At 41.3% G+C, this 19,348-nt stretch overlaps 1 protein-coding gene across 1 annotated transcript in view; it reads left to right on the top strand.

Moving 5' to 3' along the window:
- UGGT1 (UDP-glucose glycoprotein glucosyltransferase 1) overlaps window positions 1–12,866 on the top strand; it is a 110,086-nt gene extending 97,220 nt beyond the window's left edge. The window contains exons 33-41 of the mRNA XM_007461314.1: window positions 319–407; window positions 941–1,045; window positions 2,287–2,371; window positions 3,396–3,578; window positions 4,690–4,850; window positions 5,901–6,015; window positions 10,186–10,302; window positions 10,749–10,917; window positions 12,653–12,866. Coding sequence (XP_007461376.1) covers window positions 319–407; window positions 941–1,045; window positions 2,287–2,371; window positions 3,396–3,578; window positions 4,690–4,850; window positions 5,901–6,015; window positions 10,186–10,302; window positions 10,749–10,917; window positions 12,653–12,678 — 1,050 coding nt within the window. The 3' untranslated portion in view covers window positions 12,679–12,866. The remainder of the gene's footprint in view (window positions 1–318; window positions 408–940; window positions 1,046–2,286; window positions 2,372–3,395; window positions 3,579–4,689; window positions 4,851–5,900; window positions 6,016–10,185; window positions 10,303–10,748; window positions 10,918–12,652) is intronic.
- Window positions 12,867–19,348: the final 6,482 nt, after the last annotated feature.

Genomic DNA, 19,348 nt, shown 5'->3' with positions numbered 1-19,348 from the left:
CTTTCCCTAGAACTAGCAGTTAGCTTGTTGAATTGTGCTTCTGATTTTACTCAGACCATAAGGTTCTCTGCCCGTTTTTCAAACCGAAAAGTTATTGTCTAATTAAAAGAGGTTGCTATCTCCTCACTCAAGATTTTCATGTGATATGATGAGCACAGTTTGTTGAGTACGTCTGGGCTTGGGGCGGATTGTACCTGCTGGCAGGATCATTCCCTCCCTAGTGCTGACAGTGTTCACAGTGTGCGTCCGGTGAAGATCATCTAATGCCGATTAGACCCAGTAGGGGGAATCAGATCCATCATGTGTGACTGATTGCAGGTTCAGAAGAAGGCAGACATGGTGAATGAAGACTTGCTGAGTGACGGAACTAATGAGAATGAATCTGGATTTTGGGACTCCTTCAAATGGTAAACTGGCATCATAAAGAAGTAATGTTTTTAAGGAAAAACTGATATATAAGCACCATCCCTCCCTTCTTTTGAGTATAATAATCTTGTTTGGGCTTTTCAGATTCTTCTCTGTGCAATCTTGCACTTGTACTTAGAGTAGATGAGTGTTTCGCACTGATTAACTGAAAAAGGTTATCATCCCCTTATGGTGGGGTTACTTCTGTGCCCTAGTTCTTGACTGCTGTTGAGTTTTGCCTGCTATTTGGAGAGCTGAGTGGTAATTGCTCAGTTAACCTTCCATTGTATGTCTTACATTCTGTGGACTAGCCTGTGTCCAGTCTTCTCCTGAAGCTACACGAGGCCCTGTGGGCAGCCTCCCTCTCGTTGGGCAGCCATCCCCCACCTCTCGTCCTGTGGGCTGCTTTTGCCGGCCTTGCGCTCTCGGGAAGGAACAGGGATGGGGAAGCACCGTCTCCTTCCCTCTCCGCTTAAAGGGCAGTGTGTCTGTACCAGTGTTTCAAGTGTTCTTGTTTTTACCTTTCTTGTTATAGGGGCTTTACAGGAGGACAGAAGACTGAGGAAGTGAAACAAGAGAAAGATGACATAATTAATATTTTCTCTGTCGCATCTGGTCATCTCTATGAAAGATTTCTTCGGTTAGTCATGTTGGTTATTTCGGAATATGTGCATGAATTTGTTACAGGATTTTTATTTAGGGAGTACGTGTTTTATGGGATTCTGCCTGTTATACTTCTGTGTATTTGACACACTCTAAGGATTGTGACTAGATTACCATATATAATTGTATGTGTTTTGATCCAGCCAGCCTCATGAAGGGGAGCTAACTGCATCTGTATACCTATTACAAGGCTATAAACATATTTCAGTATCACTGTGCACACATCATAAGGAGTGGTGTTTAATTGTCCACCAAGCATCGCTTAAACCGGAAATTAGGAGGTTAACATAGAGAATAGAGGTGGAATAGGGCCATGGACCTGCCTTCTGAAGATTCATAGGATGTTAGAGCCAGGAGGGATCTTAATTCCGTTTTATATCTTAATTCCGTTCAGAGGGTGGAAGGATTCGCCTGAGGTCACACAGCCAGAGTGGAGGAGAGGCACAGGCTTGGGCTGGTTGACACAGCGGTCGCCAGGGGGAAGGCCCTCAGGGCGTCTTGTTGTCAGTGGTCAGGAAGGCCTTTGCCTGAGAGTAACTTTCCTAATGCCAGGGTTTGTTTTCCTTGTAATTTTCCACTACAAATCTAGTCAAGATGTCATTTTACTCATGTTTAGCCCTCATATTCCCAAGAAATAATATCTGACCTAGAATAGTAATGTCAGATGTCAATAACAACTGAATTTAACTAAATTCCTTGACTCAAAATTTGCTTTTGTTTGTTTCCAAAGTAGGGAATCCTGAAGCTGTAACCACTTGCCGTCCCCTTACCTCGCCCCGCTCTCCTCCCTGGCAGGCCCCGTCCAGGCCGTGGGGGGCAGTGCTGTGACGCAGAGCCGCCGGGCTTTTCCAGCTTCTTTTTAGGGTGATGTCATCAGCTAAGCACAGCCTCCAGGATTCATTTGTACGCTAATTAACGTGTCAGTTCATGAAGCAGTTTATTTAAAGCTGTAACGTAATTAAAACATGTGCCTTTATCAGTTCGGTATATTACTATAGGTAATAAGTAGTCCTTCTTTCCCATCCAGTGATAACACTGTAAAAATGAATAAGGGCAGTTTTCCATCGTCCCCTACTCAGGGTCTCTCTTTGCCTAATTGAGCCACCAGTTAGCTCTGCCACAAAGAACACTGAGTGGTCTCTTGATGGACTCTCCTTGGTTTTGTTAAGATTGAAAAGATTTGGGCAATTGTTATTATTATTTGCTTTTGTTTGACAGCATAATGATGCTATCAGTACTGAAGAATACCAAGACTCCTGTGAAATTCTGGTTCTTGAAGAATTACTTGTCCCCCACATTTAAGGTTTGTTTCTCAGGCTTCGAAAAGGAAAACATTCCTATTAAGGACATACGTACAGTGTGATATACTTTTTGCTACTTCTACGTTATGTGTATGATTTAAAATGTTTCCTTGTATTTGGTTACCCTGATTCACCCGCATAATTCTATGTTGATTATTCTTCCAGACTGGTCTGTTTGGGGGGAATAGTTGTTATAAAACTGGACACAAAATTATGACTTGTTTGAAGCTTGGATAACATAGGAGGAGAGTCTGTATCTTTTGTTTTGATGGAGTAACATTCCTCCTCTGAGCGTGCATGTCCTTGTTTAATTAGAAAGCACAGTACAGGTTTCCAGTGAGGATGGTTAGTTCTGTCATGAACAACCTCCCAGTGATCTGTGGAAGTAAAGGATCACCTGTGCAAAACAAAAACACGCTTGGAAAGTTTTCCGCTTTATATCAGTTAGTATTTGTCATCTAAATTGATTTATTTGCATCTTTGTTGTTGTTCTTCTTCAAGCAGCTTTTAATGTACTCAGTAATATCTCTCCGAGAGAAGTGATTCACTTCTGGTCCCCTGAAAGTACTTACATGTAGAATCTGAAAGACTTAACGGCAGCAACCTTTTTCAGAGTACTTGGGTTTGCCGTGTCATTCCCTGGGCTAGACCTAGTGGTGAGAAAGGCTTAAAATCAAGCTCAAAAAAATGTTCTACTGAAATCAGGTTTCGACAGATAAAGTCCATTTCCCTTAAACACAAAGACACACAGACACAGACACACACACACAGAAATTAATTATCTAAAAGCCTTCACTTAAAGATTTCTGTCATCTCATGTGGTGATTAGAAGCCATAAACAAATGGGGATTTGACAAAAGTTTATATGTATTCTTTTATGTAGTCACAAGTGAGTCAGGGTCACATTTCTTCATTAGACCACTGATATGGTAAATGTGTTTTACTTGTGCCATAATCGTGCTTGGTTGACTTACTTGTTTTTCTTAATCAAAGTAAATGATTGTTGTTCCCTGTGTCTCAAAATAGGAGTTTATACCTTATATGGCAAACAAATACAATTTTCAGTATGAGCTTGTTCAGTACAAATGGCCCCGGTGGCTTCATCAGCAGACTGAGAAACAGCGCATCATCTGGGGTTACAAGATCCTCTTCCTGGATGTGCTCTTCCCGCTGGTTGTTGACAAGTTCCTGTTTGTGGATGCCGATCAGGTAAGCTCTTAAAGACTGTGCTTCAGCAGTTTGTATTAAAGGTATTGGACTTCCTTTCCTTTTTTAAATGATTTTATCTTTCCAATTACGGAAAATACATGCTTAGTTTACATTATTTAGAGTATATGGAAATGTATCACCCAGATATGATCACTTTTAAAATTTGCATTCGACATATCTCCTTTTCATCTTTGTTCCTATTGCCTCTTTTACACAGTTGGAATTGCATTGTGTATGCAGTTTTGTATCTTAAATTTAGTTCATTTAACATACAAACTAACAATTGGAAAATTCATCAGTTTAGCACAGTGCTTGCCATCATCTCCAATTATTTGCCCAAAAGCTAGAAGTTATTGACAAGGGTTAAGAGAGAGGAAGTGCAAGTAGGTGGCCTTGATAATGTGGAACTCTTCAGAAGGTCATCCTGCTGTCAAGATTTGACTTAATTAAAAGGAACACACTTAATTTTAGAAAATTAAAATTTCTAATTTTAGAAATTTTAGAGCATACACACTCAAAAAGTGTAAATGTACTTCTACCCTACAGTCTTTCTCCTTATCCTGAGCTGGCTGAAACCTGAGTTCCTCATCTGAATGGAAGTGATGTAATGTGTGCAAGTCATTTGGACAAAGCTTCATCCAGCTCTTGGGAATTCTGCCCGCTCTGGCTCACTTATATCGCAACTGGCTCAACCTGAAGCACGCTTTCCTAGTTCTAATATCACACTTAATCCTTGCTGAGCACTAACTGTGTGCCAGGCGTCATTCCCCATCATTCCCCGTTAATTCATGTAATCCTCCCAACAACCCTGTGAGATCTCCATGTTAGATGAGGAAACTGAGTCACAGAGAGGCTGTGCAATGTATCAATTATTAATTTGTTTTATTTCTGCTTTCTTTTTTTTTTTGAATGCTTGGAAATACTCTGTGCCAAGCACCAGGCTAAGCGTCTTGACACGCTAGTGAGGGCGGTCAGCCTAATCAGTGGAGGAAGCGAGGCTCGAGCCAGGTCTCCTGCCTGTGCCGCTGAGCCCTGAGCTCCCCGCCGTATCTCCTGGACCCTGCTGTCTGCATGGTTGTTTAACAGATAACTGTGATCCTCTCTTCTTCAGATTGTGCGAACAGATTTGAAAGAGCTGCGAGATTTCAGTTTGGACGGTGCTCCCTATGGTTACACTCCTTTCTGTGACAGCCGCAGGGAGATGGACGGCTACAGGTTCTGGAAGTCAGGCTACTGGGCCAGTCACTTATCCGGGCGGAAGTATCATATCAGGTGCCGAAGAAGGAGTGCTTCTAATGCTGTTGTTTGATGTTCTTTAAAAGTAATTTTGTATGTTTAAAGTTGTGAATAGGTAATATATTAATGTGGTTCAGAAATAAGAATTACAAACAATACACAGTGAAAAGAAATCTTCCCCATTCTGTCTCCCTTCTTCCCAGTTCCCACTCCCACAACAGATAAAATCCTCTATTAATTTACTGTGTGTCCTTCCAGACTTTCTTAATTCTTAGGTAAACAACTGTGACTTCTTTTTTACACAAAATATATACTATCCTATTTATAGTTTTGTGCCTTGCTTTTTTTACTTGATGTCTCTAGTAGACTTTATATCCTCATGTGGAGAGAGACCTTTTTCCTTTCTACATCAATATATTATTCCAGTATATATATTATTTATGGTCTCCCTATGACATACAATGTTGTAGTGAATAATTAAATACATAATTGTTTATATTTCAAGTATATCTGTAGGACAAATTCCTAGAACTCCTAGGTTAAACAGTGAATGTATCTGTTGGGCATTTGTTGCTTTTCTACATTATCTTCTCTGGGCAGAGTGTGATTTGGAGAGTAGGGGGATATGTAGGAAGCAGCATGTGTAGAGATAAATGTTGGGGTGTGGTGATTTCAGTATTGTACATTATGTTCTTGGTCCGAAAGAACTGTAACATTTGGGTGTTTTTTCTTTTCCTATAACATTTAAGACATCATCAGGATATCTTCAACTAATGGTTATCAGTCTTTATTACCAAATCTGCTGACATTTGCTAGGAATCTTTTGTCAGAGATGATTTCCTTTGGAAGGCAGTTACGTAAAGAGCAGTGACAAAGTGAGCTTGTGGTACCAGAATATGGGTTTTATAATAACTTCCTTAGCCATCTTTGAAGTAGCACAGACTGACTCTGAGCTCCACTGTAGACCTCAGCTTACCTTTTCAAAGAGAAGCCAGAATGTTTGCCTCGTGATCTGTTCCATTAATCAGTGTGGGTACTTTTCCTGCCATAATCCATGGTTATAACAAATGGATTTTCTCTGTCCAGTGCATTGTATGTCGTGGATCTGAAGAAGTTTAGGAAAATAGCTGCTGGTGACAGACTCAGGGGACAGTACCAAGGTCTGAGTCAGGATCCTAACAGCCTTTCAAATCTTGATCAAGTAAGTGGCCATTTTTTTGGTTAACCGTTTCAGTGATGGGTATACAATGTTGTGTCGGAAAATGAAGTGTAGTATTTGCTTCTCACTTCTCTCCTCTGTTGGGACAGTGTTTTATGTCTTCATGGAAAGGAATGTGTGTGTGTGTGTGTGTGTGTGTGTGTGTGTGTGTGTGTGTGTGACTTTTTATCTGTCCTCAAGAGAGGGTCAGTGTATTTCTCTTCTTTAGGAACTAACTAGCTCAGGATTCACAGCATAGAATATAGTATCGTAATTTCCCATTTTTTCCCATATCAGCAACCATGGTGTTTTTTAAGAAGTTTGGATGAGTCACTGTTTATTAATGCTAAACATTTTTTAGAGGTGAGATTATAGTTTGCGTTTTAGATACATAGTTTCACATATTTCTTTTGCTTAAGTCTGCCTTAACATTTTTAAGCATTTGTGATATATAGCACCCATAAAGAAAAGTGAGTGTACAAAACAAAAATTTATAAATATATACATATTTATATGCATCAGTGAATTACCACAAAGCACATGCCCATGTACTAACACCCAGTTTTAGAAATACAACATTACTAGCCTCCCAGAAGCCACCCCCTTTAACGGAAGTATCCAGCATCCTGACTTTTGTGGTAATCACTCCATTGCTTTTCTGTATTGAATTACTACTTACACATGTATCCTTAAACACTATAGTTTTACCTGTTTTTTTTCTGCCTTTCTCAGTGGGATTATACAAGATGTACTCTTTTGAGTCTAACTTCTTCTGCTTAATGTTATGTTAGTAAGATTCATCCATATTGTTGTGTGAAGTGGTAGTATGTTTTGTTTATTGTACATTTGGGTGGTTTTCCATTTTTGTCTTCTACAAATAATGCTGCTGTGATCATCGTTTATGTACATGTCTTGGTTGATGCACATGTATACGTATTTCAATTGTGTGTACAACTACAAGTTGAATTGCTGGGTCATCAGATTGGTCCATCTTTATCTTTACTAGAGAATTCCAAACAGTTTTCCAAAGTAGTTCTGATTTATACTCCCATCAGCAGTGTAAGAATTCCTGACACTCTATGTAATTTTGAGTAATACTTATTGTTAATCTGTTAAATTGATAGATGTGAGCTGGCAGCCCATGTGGCTTTCAGTTAGAAAGTTTAATCCCTTTACATGTAATGTAATTATTAGTGTGGTAGGATTTACATCTGCCAATTTCCTACTTGTTTTCTATATGTCTTTTGTGTTTCTCAGTTCCTCCATTACTGCCTTCATTAATAGATATTTTAATTACCCTCTTGTTTCTTTCACTATGTACATGGAGATTTTCCAGGGTTTTTTTTTGTTCTAGCCCAGTTGCTTTAGTCTGAGAAAGTATTGTGTATGATCTGAGCCATTTGAAGTTTGTTGAGCTTTGCTTGTTGAGCTGACCCAGATATGATCAGTTTTGGTAAACATTTCAACTGGTTTCATATTCTGCAGATGTTAGGTGTAATGTTTTTCTGTGTATGTCCATTAGGTGAGGTTTAGTGGTATGTTGTTGTGTGTGTTTTGTCTGTCTGTTTTTCTGTTAGTTACTGAGAGAATTGTGCTAAAATCTCTTTCCATATTGTGAAATCTTTCTTGTCTTTGGTTTTGTCAAATTTTGCTTGATGTGCTTAGAGACTGTATCATTCAGTGCCTAAAAACTTAGAAGTCATATATATGTCTGACAAATTAACCTTTTATTATCTCTGTTAATGCTTTTTGGGCAGGGGCTTAAAGTGTGCTTCATCTAGTATTAGTGCAGCTACGCTGGTTTTCCTTTTAGTTAGTGTTACATGGTTTATTTTTTAATCCTTCTGTTCTCAATCATTCTTTTTTTTGCATGTGGTATGCGGGCCTCTCACTGTTGTGGCCTCTCCCGCTGCGGAGCACAGGCTTCGGACGTGCAGGCTCATCGGCCATGGCCCACGGGCCCAGCCGCTCCGCGGCATGTGGGATCCTCCCGGACTGGTGCACGAACCCGTGTCCCCTGCATCAGCAGGCGGACTCTCAACCACTGCGCCACCAGGGAAGCCCCTCAATCATTCTTTATCCTTATGTTTTAGTTCTGTTTCTTATAAATAGCTTATATTGGTTTGTTTTTTCATGTGGTTGTGACAGTCATTTAATTTGAACATTAGTCCGTTTATAGTTAATGTAATCACCAACAAGTTTGGCTTCTCCATAGTCCTGCTTATTCCATATGTCCTGTATTTCTTTTTTCTCCTGTCAGTTTCTTTCAGATTGATTGAGGATTTTTTCATAATTCCATTTTCCCTCTATTAAACTATACACTTAAAGTAATTTTTTAATGATTAGCCTAGAGATTACAGTATGCATTTCTGACTTTGCAAAGGCTAATGCTAATTAGTGTATTTTACTCATCTACCAGACAGTGCAAAAACATCAGAACAGTTCTTCTCAAATTTTAGCATATATAAAAAAAATCACCTGAAGAACTTATTAAAGCCTTAAGCCCTGGGCCCCATCCCCCACAGGCTGATTCAGTAGGTATATGGTTGGGCCTTAGAATCTGCATTCCTAGCAAACTCTGTGCTGCCAGTCCACAGACTACATTTTGAGTGTCATTGTCTTAGAACTCATTACTCCATTTATCCTTATCTCAACCTAAATACTTTGTTGCCATGTATTTTAGATCTGTCTATATTTTAAACCCCAGAAGAAGTTATCCTTCTTGTTTAATACAGTCAGTATCTATTTAAATTTGAACTATCATAGTTACCCTTTTGGTTACTCTGCATTCTTCCCTGCATTTCTGGGCTTCCATATTGGATCATTTTCCTTCTGCCTGAAGATGGTCCTTTACTTAGTGTTCACTAGTAACAAATTCAGTTTTTGTTGTCCGAAAGTATCTGTATCTTACCTTGATTATTTTTTACTGTGGTAAAATTTACCATTTTAACTGTTTTTAAATGTTCAGTGGGATTAAGTACATTCACAATGTGCAGCTGTCCATCTCCAGAACCGTTTCATCATCCCAAACAGAAACTCTGTACCCAGTAAACAGTTAACTCCCCTTTTCTCCTGCCCCCAGCCTCTGGTAACCTCTATTCTATTTTCTGTCAGTATGCATTTGCTTATTCCGGTACTTTTGGAATCACACAATATTTTTCCTTTTGTGTTTGTTTTATTTCACTTAGCATAATGTTTCCAAGATTCCTCCATGCTGTAGCATGTATCTAACTTTTCTTCCTGTTAAGATCAAATAATATTTCATTGTATGTATATACATTTTGTTTGGATATTCATCTGTTGATGGACATCTGGCTTATTTCCATCTTTTGACTTGTGAATAATGCGTCTATGAACATTGGTGTACAAGTATCCGTTTGAGTCTCTGCTTTCAGTTCTTTTGTGTATATACCCAGAAGTGAAATTATCGGATCGTATTGGTTGTTTGTGTCTTTGGACAATGGAACGTTTTATTGTGTCAAACGCACAAGTTTTCCTGAGAGAAAAGCTTCAAAGCATAGAGTACAGCTGGCTAGAAAACATGTGGGCTTCATCTACTTGGGATCAAGCCTCAGTAGACAAGGTGGATTCAGAGCTTCCTTAATTTAAGCAAACCCTTGAAGTACAAGAGCCACACTCGATGCTTAATTGGCTTTTAGAAGGCAGTACTGTTTTTCTTAGAATTGCCCTCATGGAGGGAATCTAGGTGCAGGCTATTTGTGAGTTTTAAGCTAAAGTTTTTCAGATGCTTATTGTGGGTAGATGTTTTATGGATCCTCTAAACTTTGTGGTTTTTAAAAACACCGGAAATAAATATTTAGTTTCTCTAAGGTTTTTGGTATGGACTCTTTTCTGTTTTAAAAATTTGTGATTGACATGTGATATGTAATGAGCAGGTAATTCGCTGTGCATTTATTTAAATTTCCCCTAGGACTTTATTTCTAAACATTTTCTTTTATATTTTATTGAAGTATAGTTGATTTACAATGTGGTGTTAATTTCTGCTGTAATGCAAAGTGAGTCAGTTATACATATGTATATTTTTTCTTTTTCATATTCTTTTCCATTATGGTTTATCACAGGATATTGAATATAGTTCACTCTGCTCTATAGTAGGACCTTGTTGTTTATTACCCTAGAACTTTAGATTGTTGTGTTTTCTCTTCCGAACAGGATTTGCCCAATAACATGATCCACCAGGTGCCAATTAAATCACTCCCTCAAGAATGGCTTTGGTGTGAAACATGGTGTGACGATGCCTCTAAGAAAAGGGCAAAAACAATTGATTTGGTAAGTTGTCGGTGGCTCTTTTCTGCATCTTAGTCCTGTCTGATGGATGACTAGATAATTTAGTCTTTCTCTTTAACTGTGTAGTTCAGGGACTGCAGAACTTCTAACGGCAACCTCAGCAGGAAGCCAAATCCTCCAGTGTGTGATGGGGTTGTTTTCACTACTTAGAATTGGTGAAGTTACCACTGATCTTCCAGATCACTCTGTGCCTTGTAATGTTTCCAGTGTTTCTTTTCCTGCCTTCCAGTAGCGCTCCACAACTTCTTTGCGGAAGCTTTGTACGGCCCACTCACTACCACACTGCTTCTGCTAATATGGTTTGCTTCCTCAGTATTGTTCTCTTTGTCCAGTAAGGACCTGTAACCCAAGAACAGAAACACCTTTGAATTCTGTGTAACATACCCTTCCTTCAGCTCAGTTGAAGTGTGTTATTTTGGTTTTCACAGTGTAATAATCCAATGACCAAAGAGCCCAAGCTGGAGGCTGCTGTTCGAATTGTCCCAGAGTGGCAGGACTATGATCAGGAGATCAAACAGCTACAGACACGCTTTCAGGAGGAGAAGGAATCGGGAGCACTTCATAAAGATGCACTGGCACAAGAACCGAGCCGGGAAGGTACGTATAGCCTCTTGGCTTTAGGCAAGTACTTCTTGGCCTGTCTGATTTCTGTTTGTTGCAAAAGCAGAATAATGAATAAAAGGACTAGAAGAAACAGTTATTTAATCCTTCCATCCTGACATCTGCTAGTGTATATTGTTCACTTTCCTTATTCAGTTGGGTTCTAAACAATATTTATTAATGCAATTGCTGCCCCTTTTTTCTTCTTTCTTTCTCTTTCTTTCTTTTTTTGAAGAAAGACTGGTTTCATTGTGATTATTGTTATTTAGGTTCATGAGTTTTGTGATACATAAGCCAAACCTGACATTATTTGGGGGATCTCTTGTCAGATTCCTAGTGAATGAACACATTTAGGATCAAGACAGAGAACGTATTGATTTGAAAAAAAGTATTCTGAGGACTAAATCTTCATATAATGTTTTCCCTACTATATGTACATCTCGGATGGTAGCCAATCTAAAAAAATCATTAGAATACAAAAGTGACCTTTTGTAAACCCATTAATAAGCTGGGCTCTGGATTTTAATGTATTCAGCTCAAAACGAATTCTCAAAAAGCAATTATAGAACATGGATCTTGAGTGATTCTGAAGACTATGGCATGATATTAAAATCACAGCTAAAAGGTTGGATATTCACCATAAAAATAATTAAGTTCATGAGTAAAACCTCAAGGATTTCCATAGATAAATGGGCAAAGAATGTAAACATACTGTTTAAATAAGAGGAAAACACAAATATAAATGAATTTGAGCAAACAGTAATCAAATTAAAGGAATCTATCATTAATACATATGCTACATAGAAAAAAGCATACATATTGATAATGCCATTTGTTGGGGGAGATGGTGATGAACCTGTTGTGGGTGAACCTTGCTGAAGCTTTGTGCACTAGAACAATCCTTGTTAGAAGGCAGTCAGTCGATCGTCAGGAGCCATTAAAGTGCTTATTATATCCTCAGTAATTTCTCTCTCGAGAATTTACCTTGAAAGAAATAATTCAATACAAGAAGAAAGTTATGTACATGGAGAAATTTATTTTATTATTACTTGTAAACCAAAGGCATTAAAAAACAGTTTTAAACACCCAAAAATAGAAAATAGTAAATGAGCTACACTGCTACATAGGAAAATGTTTATATGTTATTAAGTGAAAAAAGAAGACTCCTGACTAAAAATGTGTGCATTTTTCCAAGAAGTAAATATTGTACTTGTGAAAACAATATTTAGATGGAGTTAGGGGTATGCAGGTAGTTTCCATGTTCTTAAAAATAAAAATGTCTTTTTTACTTTGCTTTTGCTTTCAAAATATAACACAAACACACTAAACCAAAGCTCCTAAAAATTTAAAAAGAGAGATACAGCGGAGGTAGGGGCACAAATAATAGGTTTCGTACCAGAAAATGCCTAGTCTGTACTTTTTTTTTTTTTTGGCTGTATTGCGTCTTCGTTGCGACACTCGGGATCTTTCCTTTCAGCCTGTGGGCTCTAAGTTGTGACGTGTAGGCTCCAGGGCACATGGGCTCTGCAGTTGGCGGCACACGGGCTCAGGCACGCAGGCTTAGTTGCCCCGTGGCGTGTGGGATCTTAGTTCCCCGACCAGGGAGTGAACCCGCATCCCCTGCGTCGGAAGGCGGATTCTTCACCACTGGACCACCAGGGAAGTCCCTAGTCTGTACTTTTATAACTTGACAATAATTCTTTTTCTTTTCAATTGTTCTCCTTTTCCGTAGGACATCAGAAACGTGAAGAATTATGATCTCCAGAGGAGGATAGGGAATTACACCATTTGAAGAACACTTTTTATATTAAATGCTAGTTTTTTCCAATCTGTCTATACAACTGCTGATGAACTGGCTGGGCAGGTGTGCCGCACCATTCATTCTGACTCCTGCACGCTGGCGGCTCTGGATCTCTGGAGTCAAGGCTCCACTGGATTCATACCTCAGAGGAAGACAAGGGGCTGATCTCTGGGGGACTCTATAAAGAGCAGGCTTCTAACCAGAAGGGAAGATGGCAGAGGCAACTGGAAGAAAACGAGCCCTGTGGTGCTCACACCTAGCAGCCCACACGAGCCACAGTGTCTCGGGAAGCCACCAGCCAGAGCCACCGTGTCCTTCCTTACCTCAGCCTACGGGCAGCGGAGCTCAGTCTGCAGCGTGGGCCGCAGGGCAGGTGCCGCCCACATCAGCCATCAGAAGCTTTGCCCAAGGTCTGCGCCCCTCGGGGTTTGCGCCAGCGTTCCCCTGTGCCCTTCCCCAGCATCAGGTTCACTGTCAAATTGAAACCCAACCAACAATCATGTGTCTTCAGGCTCGGCTCGGGGCAGGTTAATTTGGGGTTAGGATGGGGGTGGGTTGGGCTGAGGGTAGGGAAAATGTCAGGAGTAGGAGGCTCTGGAATGCTGGGGTGAGGGCGAGGGGGACCGGAGATCGGCCGTCCTCTTTTATAGACAGTCGGCACCGTTGTGACTAATTGGAAATGAAGACGTTGTCCTTATTCTCCACCCAGCCCCAGTGAACGTTTTAAGTAATTGTTTTATAAGCAGTTTTTTAAGTTGTGAAAGTCTTTGCTTTTCTCTTCCCACTTTCTTAAAAAAGAAGTCTGTTATTTCCTTACTGGATACAGCCATAGTAAGCCCCTGTAGTGATCCATCCTGAAGGGCTTAGGGCTCCCTCAGGACGGTCACCGCATCATTTACCCTCTTCTTCTCCACAGGATTTTCGTCTCTCAGACCCAGGGGAAGTTGGCTTTGGCTTTTCTCTACGGAAGACTCCCAGATCCGAGATCGGGAGAGATTCTGCTTGTGTCATTCACTTTTTTCTATACACTGTTCTGTATTTCTTTTAGTTTAGTGCAGTGGGCTGCCTTTGACTTGTAGAAATTGCCAGTGTCGCACCCGTTCTGACTCCACAGAGTTGCATCTTGAAGCAGGTTTGGCCCTTTGGTCATGGCTTTTCATGTCTTCACTTCAGCAGCCCAGAAGGGCGCTTCCGCGTCAGCCTTTCCTGCTGGGTGGGCAGAGCCGGGAGGCGCCCACGAGGAGTCTTGCGGGTGCTGTCGGCCTGCGTGGCTGTAAGGCTGCATGTCCTGCCCCCCGGCTGCCCAGGCTGCAGGGCACGGCAGCAGAGCACTCCGTGGACTGTGCCTCCTTCCAAAGTCTTAGGACAAATATCGAGGAATTAATTTTTTCCATATTCACACGCCAAAGTTAGCTCGGGAGTCTCTTAGTCCGAGGGAGCTTTTGAGCGTGCTTTTGTAGGTCCATTAAAAAACTGGGGAGGAGGGAGCCCGAAAGATTTTTAGATAAATCGATCCAAGACTGCAAAGGTCCCTCAGAGGTGTCGCTGTTGACAAAGGCTCTAGCGTGAGTTCCCCCCACGCTGCTCCTCCCCTGGTCAGAGCAGCTAAAGGGATAGAATCAATGAGAGTGGAAAACATTCACTCAGGTCCATCTGAGAGTTAATTAAGCCTTCAGAGAGGCTGCCGCTGCCGCCGCCACTTCTGTCTACAACCACGGGCGCAGTTGTGCGTTTTCCCACTTCATTTACTGGGAGGTTGAGCGGGAAATAACAAAAGTCACTGGGATGTGCTTTCTAAACGCTGGTTACCTTGGGACATGGAACAGGCCACCTTTCCACGTCTTTCTGCCTGGGCTCTTAACGTGTATCGTTCATGAGGAAGGTGAAATCTGTTCTCTGTGTAGTGTGTGTGTATCCTCGTTGTCCCTTATTTGTCACCACCCTAAATTTAAGTCTTATTAACAGTTGAATCTAAACATGTGAGACCCCGCTTGCTTCTGAAACGGCCTAGGGCCCTCCTTCTCATGCCAGGAATATCTTGGTTCGCGTGGCATGAGCAACTTCCAAAACGAACCTCTAGCGCCCTGGGAAATGATACCGCCACTAAAATTCGGTCTTGGTCAGCTTTGTCTGTTCTCTCTACCATATGAAAGCAAATTGTGACGGGAAAGATAGGTAGGAGAGATTTTTCACAAGAAACATGAACTGATTTTACCGAGAAGTGCAAGCTTCTGGAAGCTACTCACAGTACGTTGTTTTCAACCATCTTTTCATACGTAATGGATTTTTTCCCCCTTCATCATGCTGTAGTGGAAACTTTTTCTTTCTGAATCAGTGCCAGAGCAATGTGACATAATGTGACACATCAGAACGACATGCAACAGTGTGGGTTTTTATGTCTTGCGAACAGTGGTATTTGATGGAGATCAGAATGGGTGCACGCGGCCTGCTCTCGGAGCTGCAGGGACGTGCCTGTGTTTCGTTTAAAAGCGTCCTGAATACTTGCCACGCTGAGAGCGCTGGTGCGGCAGTTTTCCACATGGCTGAGGGAGTGTTGAACCTGTCAAAGTGGCACTTCAGATTGAAACGTAGAGCTGTTTGCCTGCCTGCCAAGCGCACGTGCATCTGGTAGGCCCATGTACTGTGTGAGCTCAGCTCGGGGGGCGGGGGGGAGCAAAGGTTTCATAAAAATCAGGTAGTAGTTTCCAAGAAGGGAGCTTAATCGACTCTGCTGTCCTCACACCCTCATATCATGAGCCTTGTGAAAGGTCTGAGGGAACGAACAACGTCTGTCTGGTTGCAGGATTACTGAGTGAAGGGCTGACGGCCAGGGACAGCAGTGCGGTTTCCAGAAGAGACTGGAAGGGAAATGAAAATCCCAGTTTCCTTCGGCTGGGAATTCCACTTTACTGACCTCGTAACTTGGAACGGGTCAGACCCCGCCCTCACAGCAGCGAGCCTAAGGTGGTTCCTCCTCCCCGACACCCACTTGGGAGTAAATTTGGGTACTTGAAAGCAGTTTTCTTTTTTCCCTGAAATTGCCATGGATGATTAAAAGAAATAATTCAACTCATGAATTTCAAGAGCACATCTTGTGCATTTTTCTGAGTAAAATGTTCGTGCTGTGGTATCAAATATCATGGAAGTGGAAGTGTTTTGGTGAAGCTTTCTCTTGGTAACAATGAATGCAGGGTGTGTTGTGTGCAAAGTTATTTAAATATATTCCATTGTGTAATTTTAATAATTTTTTAAGCATTTGATTTTATGGGGACACTTTTGTGGGATGATAAGGGTTAATCAACTTGAATATTGCTGTTTTGTGTCTAGTCTGGTGGGATAACCTTTTTAATTTAAATTTCTATTTTCCCAGTCTTGCTATAGTGAGGAAGGATCTTTATTAGGACTTTGGTAATAACCTGACTGAATTCCACAAATTCGACGTCATCAACTCAGGTCTTTGTTGGTACTTCAGAGTATCTGGAGGATACCAATTTCTCTTTCATTATTTGGTCTTTGATCTCTCAATCTAATACAGAAATGACACTTCTGGGTGGCGGTGAGTCAGGGCACTGAGTAGAGGATCTCTCCCTCTCAGGGTGTCACTGAGTGTTGACAGCTTATAAAAACAAACCACGAAATCAGCTTCAGGCACCTGCATGCTCCCCAGAAGCAGTCCGAAAGTGAAGCCATCTCCTGAGTCTTTTCCAATTACCTAGCGACACAGAGGCCAAATGTGGCAGATTTAAGTAGGACACAAGTTAGGGTTTGAGGCAAGGCCTTCATCCCACCTGTAATTTATGCATTGCCTTAACGTGTCACCTTTTAGATTTCCAGAGAAATGGACATAATTCCTCTTCACAATAAAAATAGCAAAATACATTAACCTAAGGTCAGCAATTTGAGAAAAGATTATCAAGTACGGTGGTTTCCAACCAGTTGTTTTTGCTAATAATAAGGTAAACATGGAAAAACAAAAATATTAGAATTTTTAAAGAAACTGTACTTAAAAACAAAAACCTTTGTAACTCTTCTATTTTACTGTAATCCTGTTCCATTAAATGCAACAAAGGTCCAGGTGCTGCCCCTTGCTCGGGAACAAGCACCTGGGCAGTAAATGTCTACAGAGCCCTCTGCGCCTGAAATGGATTGAGAATGAATTTCCTGGTACTGTAATGAAAATAAGGTCTGCTCAACACAATAAACTTTTCCTTCTCTTCTTTAAAACCGTCTGGTCTGTCATTCAGCTTTTATGCTTAGGAAAGGTAGGTCGTTAGAGCTCGAAATTCCATCCCTCCATCTGACAGAAGCAGCAGGCCGGGACAGGAGGAAGAGCTTTACCCGAACGCCTTGTCTGCTGAGGAGCTAGGTCCAGGTGCAGCCAATTCTCTAGATTCTCAGGGAGCACCCAGGCCTCTTCGAGGTCTCCAAGTTTGGGGGACTGCCCCAGGCAGGATCTGGCAGGCAAGCTGCCCCAGAAGCACTAACCATAACAGGAAGGGTGGCATGGACTTTGTTCATTTTGCAAATTCTCTGAGCTCCTACACTGGGGCTGGATTTGAGGTTGAAGATATGGTTCCCGCCATTCAGGTGCTCACTGGACACCGCAAACTGGTGTAATGGGAGCGCTTGCAGAGGTGGAGGTTGGGCAGAGGGACCTTGTGGCTGTGAGAACATGACAGAGGGCACCTACGGTGGAGGAGGGAAGGAGGGATTTGGTGGTCAGGAAAAGCTTCTACAAGGAGAGGATGCTTAAACTCAAGTTTGGGGAATCAGTAGGCGTTATCTATGTAGAATGAGGGAGGTGGGGATAGAGGGAGGATGGAGAGCTGGTGTATCTCATTTAAGGAGCCACAAGTGAACCTCTGGGGCTGGAGTCATGGCCAGGAGCGAGGTGCTGGAGTGGGGATCTGAGTTGATCCAGAGCCACCAGAAAGCCCCTGAGGGGTTTTAAACTGGGTGCCTACATGAAACCTCTTTTTTCTTGTAAAAAAATTACTATTGATGTATAGCATTTGAAGGTACAAGTAAACAAACATACACCTTGATAGATTTTCAAAGTAAACACACTTGTATAACCATCAACCAGATAAAGAGGTAAAAAGAATTTGGATTATAGTCTGGCTTCCATCAGTGGCAAGAGCATTGCATCAGACCAACCAGTAAATATATACATTGTTGAAATGCACTGGAAAGTGACCAGAGACAGGCAAAAACTGGAGGGGACTCAACCACTGAAAGAAGAGAAACAAACTGGCTAAGATCCACATTTAAGCAACTATTCCTCATGTGGCCCATAGGGAATAAAACAAAAAGTGGCTGTTCTACGGGGCTGAGGAACCAAGTCAGAGTTCAGAAGCTGCCCAAGCAGCTGGAAATTGAAGGTGGAAAATCCCAGAAAGGAGGAAGCCACAGAGCTTTGAATTTGCCGTGCATACCCCCCTCAAATCCTTGGCTGACTCCTAAATTATGCTTGAACAAAGCAGGATTCCAAGAGGGCCAAACAAAGCAACAGCTGGAAGGCTGGAAGAGCTCAGCAGATGTCTGGTGCTGGGGAGGAAAAGTTTGGCATTTATGTCCCACCAAGTTAGAGAGGCTCAGTAAATATTTGGGGCTTTCCGCTGAACTCGGGTCTAGGCCCTAGGACTAAGGGCAAAACTAAAATAGAACCACTCTAATAAAGTGTAAAGTCAAGCCTTCGAAGAATCAATGTGATCCAATAGTAACAACTCCCTACTAAAACTCAACAGTTTTCATGGGAAAATTAATGAATCCAGAGCCTCTACAATATATCACTCAGAATGTCCAGTATACAATCACAGATCAGATGTAAGAAATAGGAATGAGTAAAGGACACATTAACAAGGGGGAAAAAAATGAAGAGATCTGCAGGCAACCAAGATGTTGAAATGATTGAATAAGAATTTTAAAATAATTATAGGGACTTCCCTGGTGGTGCAGTGGTTAAGAACCCCCCTGCTAATGCAGGGGACATGGGTTCGATGCCCAGTCCGGGAAGATCCCACATGGCTGTGGAGCAACTAGGTCCATGTGCCACAACTACTGAGCCTGCGAGCCACAACTACTGTGCTCCTGGAGCCTGTGCTCCGCAACAAGAGAAGCCACCGCAATGAGAAGCCCACGCGCCGCCATGAAGAGTAGCCCCTGCTCTCTGCAACTGGAGAAAGCCTGCGCACAGCAACGAAGACCGAACTGCAGCCAAAAAATAAAATTTATTAAAAAATGAAATAATTATAAATATGTTAAAGAAACAATAGGAATGGATATATACAAAGGATGAAGATGTGGGGAATTTTAGGAGAGATGAAATTTTTAAAAACCAATTTCATGGGTAGGCTTAAGATTAAACACTGCAAAAAAAAAAGGATCAGAGAACTTGAAGACAAGTTAATGGAAATTATCCAAATTGAAAAGCAAAGAGGGAAAAACGATTGAGAAAAATAATAAATGAATATATGTAATAACCTGTGAGGCAGTATCAAGCAGTTTAACAAATATGTTTGGAGAAATACTGGCCAAAAATTGTCAAGGTGTGATTAAAAATAACTCATGGATCCAAGAGGCTTAGTGACTCCAGAAATACAGTTTCTTAAAAATGCTTTCTTGGGC

Source organism: Lipotes vexillifer, unplaced genomic scaffold, assembly GCF_000442215.2.
Source record: "Lipotes vexillifer unplaced genomic scaffold, Lipotes_vexillifer_v1.1 scaffold158, whole genome shotgun sequence".
Lineage (NCBI taxonomy): Eukaryota > Metazoa > Chordata > Mammalia > Artiodactyla > Lipotidae > Lipotes > Lipotes vexillifer.
This window is presented reverse-complemented; position numbering and strand designations above follow the sequence as displayed.